Source organism: Anomaloglossus baeobatrachus, chromosome 3 (assembly GCF_048569485.1).
Source record: "Anomaloglossus baeobatrachus isolate aAnoBae1 chromosome 3, aAnoBae1.hap1, whole genome shotgun sequence".
Lineage (NCBI taxonomy): Eukaryota > Metazoa > Chordata > Amphibia > Anura > Aromobatidae > Anomaloglossus > Anomaloglossus baeobatrachus.
In genome coordinates this window covers 417,540,036-417,554,573 of record NC_134355.1, presented here as the reverse complement: position 1 = coordinate 417,554,573, position 14,538 = coordinate 417,540,036, and the positions used below count along the sequence as shown (strand labels likewise).

Here is a 14,538-nt window from a genome sequence, read left to right as displayed (position 1 = left end):
CCAGATACCCTAACGGATTTAATTATCGCTCCGACCTGAGGTTTATTTTTTAGCAGACAGATACACCCGTGCACCCATGATCCTGAGTTAGTGGGGTATTATAATTATGGGGATTTTTTGTTTCCTGCACCTGTAGTTCCTCCTGTCACAGCTCAGGACCTGTGTATAATGTGTCCTGCACTGGTAGTTCCTCCTGTCAGAGCTCAGGGCCCGGGTATAATGTGTTTTGCTCTTGTAGTTCCTCCTGTCACAGCTCAGGACCTGTGTATAATGTGTCCTGCACTTGTAGTTCCTCCTGTCACAGCTCAGGACCTGTGTATAACGTGTTCTGCTCTTGTAGTTCCTCCTGTCAGAGCTCTGGGCCCGGGTATAATGTGTTTTGCACTTGTAGTTCCTCCTGTCAGAGCTCAGGGCCCGGGTATAATGTATCCCGCACTTGTAATTTCTCCTGTCAGAGCTCAGGGCCCGTGTATATGTGTCCTGTACTTATAGTTCCTCCTGTCAGAGCTCAGGGCTGTGTATAATGTGTCTTGCACTTGTAGTTCCTCCTGTCAGAGTTCAGGGCCCAGGTATAATGTGTTCTACACTTGTTGTTCCTCCCGTCACAATTCAGGACCTGTGTATAATGTGTCCTGCTCTAGTAGTTCCTCCTGTCAGAGCTCAGGGCCTGGGTACAATGTGTCCTGCTCTTGTAGTTCCTCCTGTCAGAGCTCAGGTCCCGGGTATAATGTGTCTTGCATTTGTAGTTCCTCCTGTCAGAGCTCAGGGCCCGGGTATAATGTGTCCTACACTTGTAATTCCTTCTGTCAGAGCTCAGTACCTGTGTATATTGTGTCCTGCACTTGTAGTTCCTTCTGTTAGAGCTCAGTGCCCGGGTTTAATGTGTTCTGCACTTGTAGTTCCTCCTGTCAGAGTTCAGGGCCCGTGTATAATGTGTCCTGTACTTGTAGTTCCTCCTGTCAGAGCTCAGGGCCCGGGTATAATTTGTCCTGCTCTTGTAGTTCCTCCTGTCAGAGTTCAGGGCCCGGGTAAAATGTGTCCTGCACTTATAGTTCCTCCTGTCAGAGCTCAGGGCTCGGGTATAATATGTCCTGCACTTGTAGTTCCTCCGGTCAGAGTTCTGAGCCCATGTATAATGTGTCCTGCACTTGTTTCCTTATGTATTTTCCTACCTATATTTCCCCCCCCCCCCTCCCCTCGTTTGAACCAAGGGGAGATTCATTTACACACATATAACTAATGTGGATCCCCGTATGGTGGTGGATTATATTTATATCCATTCTAGATTATGCGAAATGATTTAATACAACTTTGACACATTGGACATATAAATTTTACATTTTTGGAACATTAATGCCCACCAGATCATTTAATACCAAATTCTGTTATTTTCACATCTACTCTTATTTATATATATTTCTTTATATTTATTTTCATTTCATTTCTATATTTATACTTATATTTATTCCTATTTTTATTTATATCTACCCTGTTTTCCCTTCCTGTTTTTTTTTTTTTTTTTTTGGACATATAATTAATTTTATATATTAATCACATAACCCTAACTGAAGAGTGACTCCATTAACTTTGACTTCCACCTGATGTTTGCATGTAATTAGCATATTTCCACTCCTCCCTCCTACTCATTCATCAGATTAGTCTATTTCAGTAGCTCTGCAGTGTTCATGAGACACTTATGATTAAGGACTTTTTTTGCTTTTATTACTGTCCGAAACGCGTAAAGATATCATGACCTCCATGCTTTCCATCTGAGTGGATACTTGGTCTTCACGCTATTTTTAATGATGTTTCAATAAATTTTGGATGTTTTTACCAAAGGAGATTTTGTGCCGGATCATCCTTTTCTTTTCACTCCACGTTGACAATAATATTTAGTTCTAGCTGTACTACCCGGCTTCGCCCGGGTTAATAACTGTTGTTAACAAAATAGAATGTATTAACAAAAATGTATTCTGCACACAAAAACCACAAAACAAATAGATAGAAATGTAATTATTAAAAGGCAAAAACTAAGCTAATAGAAGCGTTTCACAGCATATATTTTAACACCACAGATATTCCACACATATTTAACTAAATTGGCCAAGTAATGTGCTCTGTCTATCTCTTTCCCCGTCTGTTTCATTCCCAGTCTGTCTCGTTCCCCGTCTGCCTGTCTCTGTCTGTCTCTTTTTTTGTCTATCTCTCTGTTTCTTTCCCCATCTGTCTCTTTCTATGTCTGTCTCTTTCCCAGATCTGTCTCTTTCCCCATCTTTCTCCCCGTCTCTTTGTCTGTGTCTTTTCCTGTCTGTCTCTTTCCCTGTCTGCCTGTCTCTGTCTGTCTCTTACCTTGTCTGTCTCTGTTTCTCTGTCTCTTTCCCCGTCTGTCTCTATCAAGGTCTGTGTCTTTCCCCATCTATCTTTGTCTGTCTCTCTGGCTGTCTCCTCCTTCCCTGTCTGTCTCTGTCCCTGTCTGCATGTCTGTCTTTCTCTTTCCAGGTCTGTCTCTTTCTATGTCTGTCTCTTTCCAGGTCTGTCTCTTTCCCCGTCTGTCTCTTTCCCTGTCTGTCTTTTTCCTCGTCTGTCTCTTTCCCCGTCTGTCTCTGTCTGTCTCTTTCACTGTCTGTCTCTGTCTGTCTCTTTCACCATTTGTCTCTGTCTGTCTCTTTCCCTGTCTGTCTCTATCTCTCTGTCTCTTCCCTGTCTGTCTCTGTCTGTCTCTTTCTTTATCTGTCTGTCAGTCTCCCCACCGACATCTTATTACCTCACATATAAGCTTCTTATACTATGAATGTCTTTTGTTCCTATAGCAACCAATCACAGCTCCTACTAATAACCTGTAGTTCCAGGCTCCATTTACTTTAATGGAGGCATGTTTTTTTGGAGAGTAACTGTAAAGCGCGGGGTTAAATTTTCCTGGCAAAACATAGTCTACGACTCCCTGGGTCACATGAGGTGTCTGTGCAAAATTTCGTGATTGTAAATGCGACGGTGCGGATACACTTTTCGTTTCACTTTTTCCCCATTATGTAGATAGGGGAAAAATTGATTGGTAAATTGGAACGTGCAGGGTTAAAATTTCGCCTCACAACATAGCCTATGACGTTCTCGGGGTCCAGACGTGTGAGTGTGCAAAATTTTGTGGCTGTAGCTGCGATGGTGCAGATGCCAATCCCGGACATACACACACACACACACACACACACACACACACACACACACATACACACATTCAGCTTTATATATTAGATATACACCACTTCATAATGCTTTGTCCCAAAGTCAGAGAGTAAGCGCAAGAATAGCATAGTGCAAAGGTCGGTGGAGAAACCAGGAGCTGCTTCCAGAGGAATGGAGTTTCTCTGAAGGATGAATCAGAGTGGTATACGCAGGACAGAATCTCGCACTTCTGACTGATGGGCCAACACAATAACTGCTTATCCTGCTAATTCACTGCCAGTGACTCTGTATTGCATTTGCACTACACATGTCAGTGCATACGCAGTACAAACATTTATGGTAACAAAACTACAGATGGTGCTTTTTTTATCAAAAACGCTTTAAACAGCAGAAAAATTACCTGGTTTTTGTATACTGTCTATAAATTTATGAATGGTTGGAAACCCTAGACAATCATATATCCTAATGTATATTACTTAGTTTACTCAATTATATGAACTAATAAAAATGCCATAATGAGAACTCACAATACTTAAATTTTTACTAACACATTGTGCTCACAATAAAAGTTCTAGAAATTGTTCATGATCCTGGAACCCTTATAAGTTAGCCATGTATTCGTCTTAGAGCTTTCTGCCTCAGGCTACTGAGCTAATGGTAAAGGTTGCATCATATGAATGAAAATAGACCTATTTTACATTATTCAGACAGCCTCTGTGAATTGGAATGAATTATATGGTGTCCTTGTGCAGCATAGCAATATTGTGCAGCAATAGGACATTATGGAATTTAATTCTATACTGTGCTAAGAAATCTACATTGAACCTATGTGTGATAATATTTAAATAATTGATTCAAAATAATTATATCAATTACTGAAACTATTTATCAAACCCTAAAGTGAGAAGTAGTAAGTTAATTGTTTAAATTGAAATGCAATTTGGATAAGGTGAATGTAAGTAATGATAATATAATAATAGTTTTCATCATATAGCGCCAACATTGCAGTTTTCAATTAATTGGGAACATGTACAGGCAATAAAGACATTACAAACTTAAACCTAGCTCAAAAGTTACAAGGGCAGTAAGGGTCAGCACGCATGGCAAGTAATACGGAGGAAGTGGAATATGATAAAAAATTACATTCCACTCGGACCAATATTACTCTATGGGGTAGCTCCCATGAGCGACTATTTTCTCAGCCTTAATTGGACTGAGAAAACAATCGCAGCATGCTGCAGGTGGAATGCGATTTTGTTCCAATCGCACCCATTCAAGTCTATGGGGGAGAGAGAAACATTGCACTGCTCTCGGATTACATCGGTGTAATGCGAGAGCAGTGCAATTCTCTCATCAGCCAGCAACGGAGGAGATAGGGAGATAAAACCCTCCCTCTCCTCCACAACGCTGGCTCTCCCCTCCTCAGCGCCGGCCCTCACCTACGCAACTGTGGTCTGATCGCACGGTCAGACCACAGTCACATGACACTCGCATGACACTCAGCTCCCGCTGTGCTGCCAGTGTGGGCCGAGTGTCATGTGAGGACTCGCAGTAATCCCCGTGTGGCCTCAGCCTAAGGGCCTGGCTCACAATCTTACAATCTATGGAGAAACAGAGGGTGGGGTACTCAATAGGTAAAAGGTGCTTGCTATGTATAGTCTAGCCAACATTTTAATAAATAGAGATTTTCAATAAAGCTGCAGTGTATGTCTAACTACAGTTACCAAATGCTCTTTGGTCCATAAGAAAGCCACTTTAATCCCTTAATCATCTAGAATGTACATTTCCATTATAGGTAGCTAAGAAAAATAGGAAGCCAGCTCTTGAGCGGTGTCTCCAGACAGATGTTATATATGGTACATAGCCAAAGTCTGAATGTAACCACAGCAATTGGCGCTTGCTCTGATTGCTGCAATTTAACTATTGAAATGCCACTGTCAATCACAGCATTTAAAACCAGAAACTAATAAGTTACTATAGTAGCCGGCGGATTTCTAAAAGCCAGGCCATATTAATACAAAAATAGAAGCGCTACTCACAATAATGTATAACTGACTCTCCTTAGGTGTAAAACCATGCTGATCGCCTTTGACCACAGGCAGACATAATGAAAATTACCAATGATTATTTATTCCCTTTTCATTTTGCCAGGTCAAATTAGTCTTCCTGTGAAGTTCAGCCAAAAGGTGACCTTAATAGGAGAACCACAATTTCTCTATATACAGCAAAAAAAAATTGTATTTGCTATGGTCGTGTCTATCAAAGTATAAGATTATTTAAACTGTATCTTAAAAACCAAAGGGAAAAAAAATTAAATAGACTTAAAAATGGTATCAATGAAAATGTTAATTAAGGGCCAGTCCTCACAATATTCGGTTTGCATAAAAATAAAATAATTATGGGAATAAAAAAGGCAACACAAACAAAATGTTTCTTTTAAAAATGTAAAGATTTTTTTTTAAACTAAAATAATAACAAGGACAAGATTGGTAACACCATAATCATACTCATCTGAAGAATAATGTTGACAGGTCATTTTTCAATTTTACCTTTTTTGCCATTTCCATTAGATTGTAAAGTATAATGAATTGCGTCATTCAAAATTACAAATTGACTCTAAAAAAAAAAGCCCTCTTTTGGCTTGTTTTTGTCAACAGACATATAAAAAAGTTATGGGTCTTGGAAAAGAGGAATGAAAAAATTAAAGGGCAAAAGTGAAAAAAAAATAAATCAGTGATGAATAAATACGTTTTTAAAAGCTTGAATAAATGTGTATAATTTTCAATTGTCTTTGGTGCTTGTATCTAATCCCTTTCAATCTTTGATATTTAAGAATGTAAAGAAAAGTTGCAGAGTTTAGCTTATCTGTTATATAAATTGGCACATGTATGACATACAAGTGCATCTCAATAAATTAGAAGATCATCAAAAAATGAATTTATTAAAGTAATTCAATACAAAAAGGGAAACAAATATTCTATAGAGTCATTACAAACAGAGTGATCTATTTCAAGTGTTTATTTCTGTTTTAGTTTTTTTAAATTCTTTATTTATACAGCAGACCCTTACAAACCATAAAGCAGTCGTGTTTATTTCTGTTAATGTTGTTGATTATGGCTTACAGCCAATGAAAACCAAAAAGTCATTGTCTCAGAAAATTAGAATAATTGCCACAAAACACCTGCAAAGGCTTCCTAAGCATTTAAAATGGTCCCTTAGTCTGGTTCAGTAGGCTACAAAATCATGGAAAAGACTGCGGACTTGACAGATGTCCAGAAGGCAGACATTGACACACTCCACAAGTGAGGTAAGCCACAAAAGGTCATTGGTAAAGAAGCTGGCTATTTACAGAGTGCTGTATCCAAACATATTAATGGAAAGTTGAGTGGAAGGAAAAAGTGTGGTAAAAAAGGTGAAAACCCAACTGAGATAACTGCAGCCTTGATAGGATTGCTAAGAAAAGGCCATTCAGAAACATGGGGAGATTCATAAGGAGTGGACTGCTGCTGGAGAAAGTGCTTCAAGAGCCACTACACACAGAAATATCCATGACATCGGCTACAACTGTCTCATTCCTCGTGTCAAGCCACTTATGACCAATAGACAAAGCCAGAAACATCTTACCCGGGCCAAGGAGAAAAATAACTGGACCATTGGTCCAAGGTCTTGTTTTCAGATGAAAGTATATTTTGCATTTGATTTGCAACTCAAGGTCCCAGAGTCTGGAGGAAGAGTGAAGAGGAACACAATCTAAGCTGTTTGAGGTATAGTGTGATATTTCCACAATTAGTGATGGTTTGAGGAGTCATGTCATCTGCTGTTGTAGCTACACTGTGTTTTATCAAGATCAAAGTCAGCGCAATCACCTACCAGCAAATTTTAAAGCACTTCATGCTTCCCTCTGCCAACAAGCTTTTTGGAGATGGAAATTTTATTTTCCAACAGAACATGGCTCCTATTCATACTGCCAAAAGTACCAATACCTAGTTTAATAACCCCAGTATTACTGTGCTTGATTGGCCAGAAAACTTGCCCGGCCTAAACCCCATAGAGAATCTATGGGGTATTGTCAAGAGGAACATGAGAGACATCAGACCTAATAATGCAGATGAGATGAAGGCTGCTATCAAAGCAAACTGGGCTTCCATAATGCAGTAATTCATGCAAAGGAGCCCCAACCTATTATTGAGTGAATTTATTATACATACTTTTCAGTAGGACAACATTTCTGAGTTCAAAATCATTTTTTCAATTGGTTTTATATAATATTCTAATTTTCGAGATAAAAACTTTTGGGTTTTCATTAGCTATAAGCCATAATCATCAATATTAACAGAAATAAACACTTGAAATAGATCACTCTGTTTGTAGTGACTACTATATAAAATATGCATTTCCTTTTTGTATTGAATTACTGAAATAAAAAAACTTTTTGATGGTATTATAATTTATTGAGATGCACTTGTATTTATACTTATTGGATTTCTACCCATTGAGAAACTTCTTTCATGCCAAAGTTAAGCTGTGTTCGATCTTGGATATTTCCATTGACTTGTTTCAACAGAACCACAAAGAAGAGCAATTTTCTCTCCATTGCAACTATTGGAAACTTCTTTATCAATATAATTAAGAGTTAATTAAAGTGGATGTGGCATAAATGGCTATGGTAAGAAACTAGACATGGGGAGATTTTGTATTAAATTGCCAGCTTTGCCAAATTTTCCTCAAAAATTTGATTTGTGGTAAATAAATATTCCACAAATCTTAACACTGCAAGGCTCTAAATGCTTGAAAAAGATGTGCATAACCTTTAAGGTCTCCTAGGAATGCAATGAACTCCTTTTTAGCTCTTATCTCAAATACAGTCTTAAAAAATGTTCAATTGACCTTTCTGTGATACACAAGCCTTGGCTTCAGGATTTTTCTTTAGTAGCAAAATTAGGACAGAGGGGTATTAAACTGCCCTACTTATTGGCAATGGAGGAAGACAAAATGTTATTAAGATGCTGATACTGCTGTATATCATAGATAAATAAAGTTAAACTGGCTATTTAGGCACAGCATCTCCCTTTCATTTGAAATTTTAGATTATAATTTACAGTCTGAGACTACCACTGCTATTTTAATGCAATTCAAATATGCATTAGTCAATGACTATTAGATGTAGGTCTTTTTCTATGCCTATGGAAAATAAGCTGTGAACTCTGACCTATCCTTAGCCTGAGAAAGCAGAAAATCTTCACTGCTTGATTGACCGTCATATTTTACAGTGGTTTTGATAGCAATCCCATGATGCCCTGGATGCACTAGACCATGAGATGTGCTAGCTACATGGCATTATGATGAAACCAGAATGGCTGCATCTACTGTTATAAGCTTGCCTTCTGGCTGCTCTAATCTTCAGTACTTTGTGATATGGCACCAGACATGGATTTTTTTACAATCTTCACAAATTGAAATACCAGTTGTTTGAACTCATGGGGACTTGCAATTTTCAGGAAATTCAACTTGAATTTGACCCTCAGCATATTGATCCACTCATGTCTATAGGCTATATCAGTATAATTAATTTTGACTTATAAAGTCAAGATAATTAGTAATATATTTTTATGGTTGAATAACTCCTTTGGAATATGTGTTTGAATGAGGACACGAGGATTTAAAAAATCATTGTAGACTTGTAATTTCTGCAATATAATTTAAGTGTATTCATTTTATATGAATTAAGTTAAAATAAATTGTTTGTCTGCATTATCAAGTAACAATTTTATCCAGCAATAATACAAAATCAATCATTTGAGATACAACGGTTATTCAGTGGTGTCAAGGTGTTGATAGTCAGATCCACATGGATTGCCTGTATTTTTCTTGATCGGTTCAGAGTGATACTGTTTTGCAATCATAGTTTACTGTAGCATTGTCCTATTCAAGCAAATTGTACAGAGATGCAATACCATTTCACTGTTAAAATATTTCTAAATTATAATGGTGTATCATCTTGCCTAATGTTAACATCATTATACTTTTTAGATATGTATGTATATTTTTCAGAAAACTATGGATGTCCTACATTTTTAGATTTTCCATTAAGGTTGTTTTAAATGTGCCTTATGCCATAGTTATATGTATACAAAAATATGTAGAATATGGAATATAGTTTGTTTTTTCTTATACCTAGCAAGGTGTTCATACTAGTGTGTTAAAATTTTATATTTAAAGATAACGTGTGTTTTAGAGATATCAGGGAGACGAGTTCTCGATTTGCTCATGCACCACCCTGATGCTATTTTATTGAAGACCTGCAAGGAAATCAATGCATACACATGCCATCGCCATCAATGACTGAGCCAATGAAAAAATTTAAACAGGAAACAGGTCACTGAAAAAGCAGTGATCCATCATTCAAACGGCGGAGACAGGCAGAGGGACCCGCAGGAAAAGAAAACCCAGTTATAGCCATGCCTGTACTTTAACTGGCAAAATTGTGATGAGTCATGACAGCTTCTTTTTAAAGAAAATGATATTTCATGTTGTTTTATGTCTTAAATTAACTATACATATATGTATAAGATTAAAATGTTTATCCTTAATATTTGTAAAATATATATCTTTATTAAAGATATTTTTCCTAGTCCATTAACCTTTAAGAGAGAGAAAAAACCCCATAAATATTTGACAAATCGAGGCGAACAAATTGGTTCAAACTGAATTAAATTTTACTTGATTAATCCCTAAAATTTGCATTTTCCCTACCCCAATATTTTTGTGATTTTCTTTGTCCAAATTCATAAAAGTAAGAGATGATCGGCCATTATTTGACTGATATGCACAAGCCTGGAAATGGGGTGAGGATAAAAAGAATTACTTTTTCGTATGGAGAAGCTGGAGAGAGAGCACATTGCTTGCATAGAAAAGGCCAGAAATGGTAGCGGTGGTATGACAGATGAGCAATGAGGGTTTTTTTTTTACCATTCTCTTGATTATTCTCTTGAGTGACCCAAGAGCACAATAAAAGACAATTGATTTTATATCAAGTAATTTTGATGCAAAATTAATTTACTTTCCAAACTAAAGAGAGTTATCTTATTCAAATATTGGCTGGTTCACTTATTACTACTGATTGAGGAAATTGAGTTATGTAGACTCCATATAGAAAGGCTAACAATAAAACATTCAGAAGCATATATTGTTTTACTTACAGCGTTATGTATTATGGTACATAAAATTGAACTAAATATAATCACAAAACTTGTTTTCTTGTATTCAGTGCTCAGCCATTCTTCTCACATCATTGTAGGCAGCCAATAAATTGATTGAGTGGGCTAATCAATGTTGAATGCTTGCAAAGCTATCTTGCTATAGAAATTGCTAATTGTTTACTTACAAATTGAGTCTGGCTATGAATCCATCTACAGATTGGCTGTTATCACAATCTCAAATTATTAGTAACACACATCAATGTTTGGAAACAAATACTGAGAGTATAATTATTGATTGTCTTTGTAGAAACTTAAGAAATACAATAACCTTGTAAAACTTATTAAATACATGAAACTTGTGAAATGTCCACATCATATCAATGAATATGTACCTTTGTAATATCTCTTTCTAGCTGTATTTTGGAGACATAATATGTTATAAGTACTTAAAATATATCTCTGTTCAGAGAAGATAGTTGAAAATAAGGCAATCATTCATAACACTTACGGATACATTCTGGTTGGGTTCCACTCCATGTTAAATTAGCAAGGCAATTACGTGTAGTGGAGCCTTGAACATGGTAGCCCTTTCGACATCTAAAGAAGACTGAACTCCCAATCTTGAAAAAAAAATATGTGCAAATATGTCAGTAACCCACGGATGAAGCAAATGGAGAAAGCTATTTAAATTATAATGAGGACCACAAATGGATTTTGCAACTTCTTTCCACATAAGAAAGAATATGTTCTAGTAATAAAGAAAACATAAAAAAGATCCCAGCATGTAATTTGAGTTTTTTCTCTTTTAAGATTAAATTATGTTATAGAACTAAATGATTAACAATAGCATACAAACATATGGCTTTATGTATTTATACATGTAATGGACATTCATTTCTATCTATGTGGTATCAGAGACAGAACCAGTTTCATCTACATCAGAAATTAGGCTGAGGGTTATAAGCATACGCTGTCTAAAAAGACACATCTGCATGTTTTTTTCACTATCTCATATGAAATCAGAATAAACCTTTCCTGTTTTAGGTCAATTAGGAACCAAAATTATTTATATGTGCCAAATGCCAGAATAATAAGAGAGAGAATGTTTTAAGGCTTTTCTATTTCTTTCTGCAAAGTCAAAAGCTTACATAGATTTCATTAGTATTTGGTACTATTGCCCTTAAACTGTATGACTTGGGTCAAATGTTTTAGATATCCTTCCACAAGCTGCTCACAATAGTAGGTAAGAATTTTGGTCCATTCCTCCCTACAGAACTGGTATAAATGAGCCATGTTTGTAGGTTGCCTTGCTTGCACCTGCCTTTTTAGCTTTGCCCATATATTTTCAATAAGATTGAGATTAGAGCTTTCTGATGGTTACTCTAAAACATTGACTTTTTAATCCTTAAGCCACTTTGTAACCAGTTTGGCAGTATGCTTTGGGTCATTGTCCATTTGGAAGACCCATTTCCGCCCAAGCTTTAAGTTCCTGGCTGACATCTTGAGATGTTACTTCAGTATTGCCTCATAATCTTCTTTTTTCATGATGCCATCTATTTTGTGATGTGCACCAGTTTCTCCTGCAGCAAAACAACCCCACAACATGATACTTCCACCCCCGTGTTTCACAGAGATGGTGTTCTTAGGCTTCAGAACTTCTCCCTTTTTCCTCCAAACATAACGATGGTTATTATGGCCAAACAGTTCAATTTTAGTTTTTTAAGACTACAGGACATGTCTCCAAAAATTAAGGTCTTTGTTCCTGTGTGCATTTGTAAACATTAATTTGGGGCTTTTATGTTTCTTTCAGAGTAATGTCTTCTTCCTGGCAGAATGGACTTTCTGCCGTTCAGCCCATGATCATACAGTACTCATTTCCCTGTGGATAATGACAAAATCTTACAAGCTTCCGCCAACATCTTCACAAGGTCTTTTGCACATATCTGACCAAAGCACGTTCATCTCTGGTACACAGAACCCCATCTGCTTCCTCAGCGGTATGATGGCTGAACATTCATATCTTGTTTCTACTTGCCTATAATTGTTTGTACATATAAAAGAGGTGCCTTCAGGTATCTAAAAAAAGCACCCAAGGATGAACCAGACTTGTGCAAGTTCACAATTCTCTTCCTGAGATCTTGGCTGATTTTGTTTTACTTTCCCATGATGTTACACAATGAAACACTGTGTTTCAGATGTACATTAAAATACATCCACAGGAGTGTCTCTAATTAACTCAGATATTGCCAATAAACCTATCAGAAGCTTCCATAGGCATGACATCATCATATTGGCTGTCTCATATTGTTTAAAGGTATAGTACTCTTAGTGTATGTAAATCTTTGACTTTCCAGAAAGTAATAAAAATGCCTTAAAACACTCTCTCTTTCATTATTCTGGAATTTGGCAAATATAAATAATTTTCAGAATCCTAATTGACCTAAAACGGTTAATGTTTATTTGGATTTCATGTCAAATAGTGAGAAAAACATGCATATGTGTCTTTTAGATAATGCATGTAAACTTCTGGTTTCAACTGTATTAACAATATGCACCATTTTTTAGCACAGACAGATTTAGAACATAATGTAAACCCATATATATTTCTTAAACAATTTGTATTTCAAGGTATTTTTCTTTATACATAAATTGTATGTTGAAGTAATAGACAAGTGAATATTTTGACAATATCATTATTCTTATCTAGAGTTTTAAACCCCACACTTTTTAAACTTGAATGTTTATTGGTTTGAAGGCAATGTGTATTTGTATAATGTGTATAATGAGGGAAGCAATGGCCTAAGGATATGAACACCAATGTGTGCTGAATTATAAGGAAACTTGTTTTCCTCAGGCAAAATGGACAAAAAAAAGAGATTTAACTAACTGAAAAGTCAAAAATTGTGAAGTCTTACAAAGGGATTTATCACTGGAATTGCTGAGATATTGGGGTATGATCCCAGAACCATTAAAAGTCAACAAGATTGAAAAGCATGCTAAGAAGAAAACATGTGCATTATTTGGCAAAAATTTGAGAATACGCAATTGTGAAATGGCAGGAACCATTTATCCTCCATTGCTGTAATTTTTCACAACTGCAACCTCTCTCTAGTACTCAGAAGTACCAAATGTTCAGTGCTCAAAGTTTAACGCCCCCACCAGTGTCCCTGCACTGTCCTGACTCCCTTCCCAAAGGATAACTTAGCGCACCCATCCTCCTGACTGCTCAGTGGTAGTTGCTCCTTCCACGGTCCTGCTGCCAGCTCCCAGAGCCTGCGTACGCTACACAGGCCTCCTGGGAAAACACTTAGGGCAAGCATGTGCACACCTATTCTTAAAAGGCCAGTGCACCTATGGCTGAGAGGTACTAGGTATCTAAAGCACCCTACCCTTATGGGAGGTGCTGGGGTAATGTGGTCTAATCCTAAATATGCATTGTTAGTTGTTAAGGTCCCTTACTTATGTGTTGCTTATGTATTACTTACACCTGTCTGTTTCGTAGTACTAGTCGCTCCTGCCACATCGTTCCATATCGGCCGAACCTGCTGTATCAACTATTGCTGCCACATCATTCTATATCGGCTGAATCTGCTTAATCAGCCATCCCAGCTGTACCTCCCTTATCAGGGACTGTCAGTGCTCATACTCCTGTGGACAGCTGTTGCATCACTGGGTCTTCCTGAGTGGCAGCTGGTTTATTTCTGTAGCCAAATCCACTTTCACCATCAGAGGCTCTGATGGAAACCTGGTGTGAGCCATAGTCATGCCCCTCAGGTATTCTTTGTGCTGTGGCCCAGTAACTCAACTTCCCGCTCACACCCACAAGCATTACAAAGAGACATTGCTAAGGTAAGGAAAGGCTTAATGTTAACACCACTAAACAAGACAAGTTGAAATGTCAAGACTGGGCAAAGACATGTCTATTCAAGAAGTGGGGTACTTCAATGTATGCAATGAAGCATTGTCCTGTATAAAAATCATGGTTTTCTTTGAAGATGCAGACTGTTTCCTATAAGAATTATGTGAAGAGAGTTTCTTCTAAAATCTGGCAATAGGTAAGAGAGATTTATTTAGATTGCGCCCATTACTATTCAATCATGAGTCCATCCATCTGGTTCAGTAAGAGTTAAGGGTGCTTTATATGCTGCGACATCGCTAG

The 14,538-nt window shown here is 37.2% G+C and overlaps 1 protein-coding gene across 2 annotated transcripts in view; it reads right to left on the bottom strand.

Moving 5' to 3' along the window:
- CSMD1 (CUB and Sushi multiple domains 1) overlaps window positions 1-14,538 on the bottom strand; it is a 2,926,925-nt gene that overhangs the window by 64,773 nt on the left and 2,847,614 nt on the right. For both annotated transcript variants that reach the window (XM_075340315.1, XM_075340314.1), the window contains exon 63: window positions 10,888-10,999. In XM_075340315.1, the coding sequence (XP_075196430.1) occupies window positions 10,888-10,999 (112 nt within the window). The remainder of the gene's footprint in view (window positions 1-10,887; window positions 11,000-14,538) is intronic.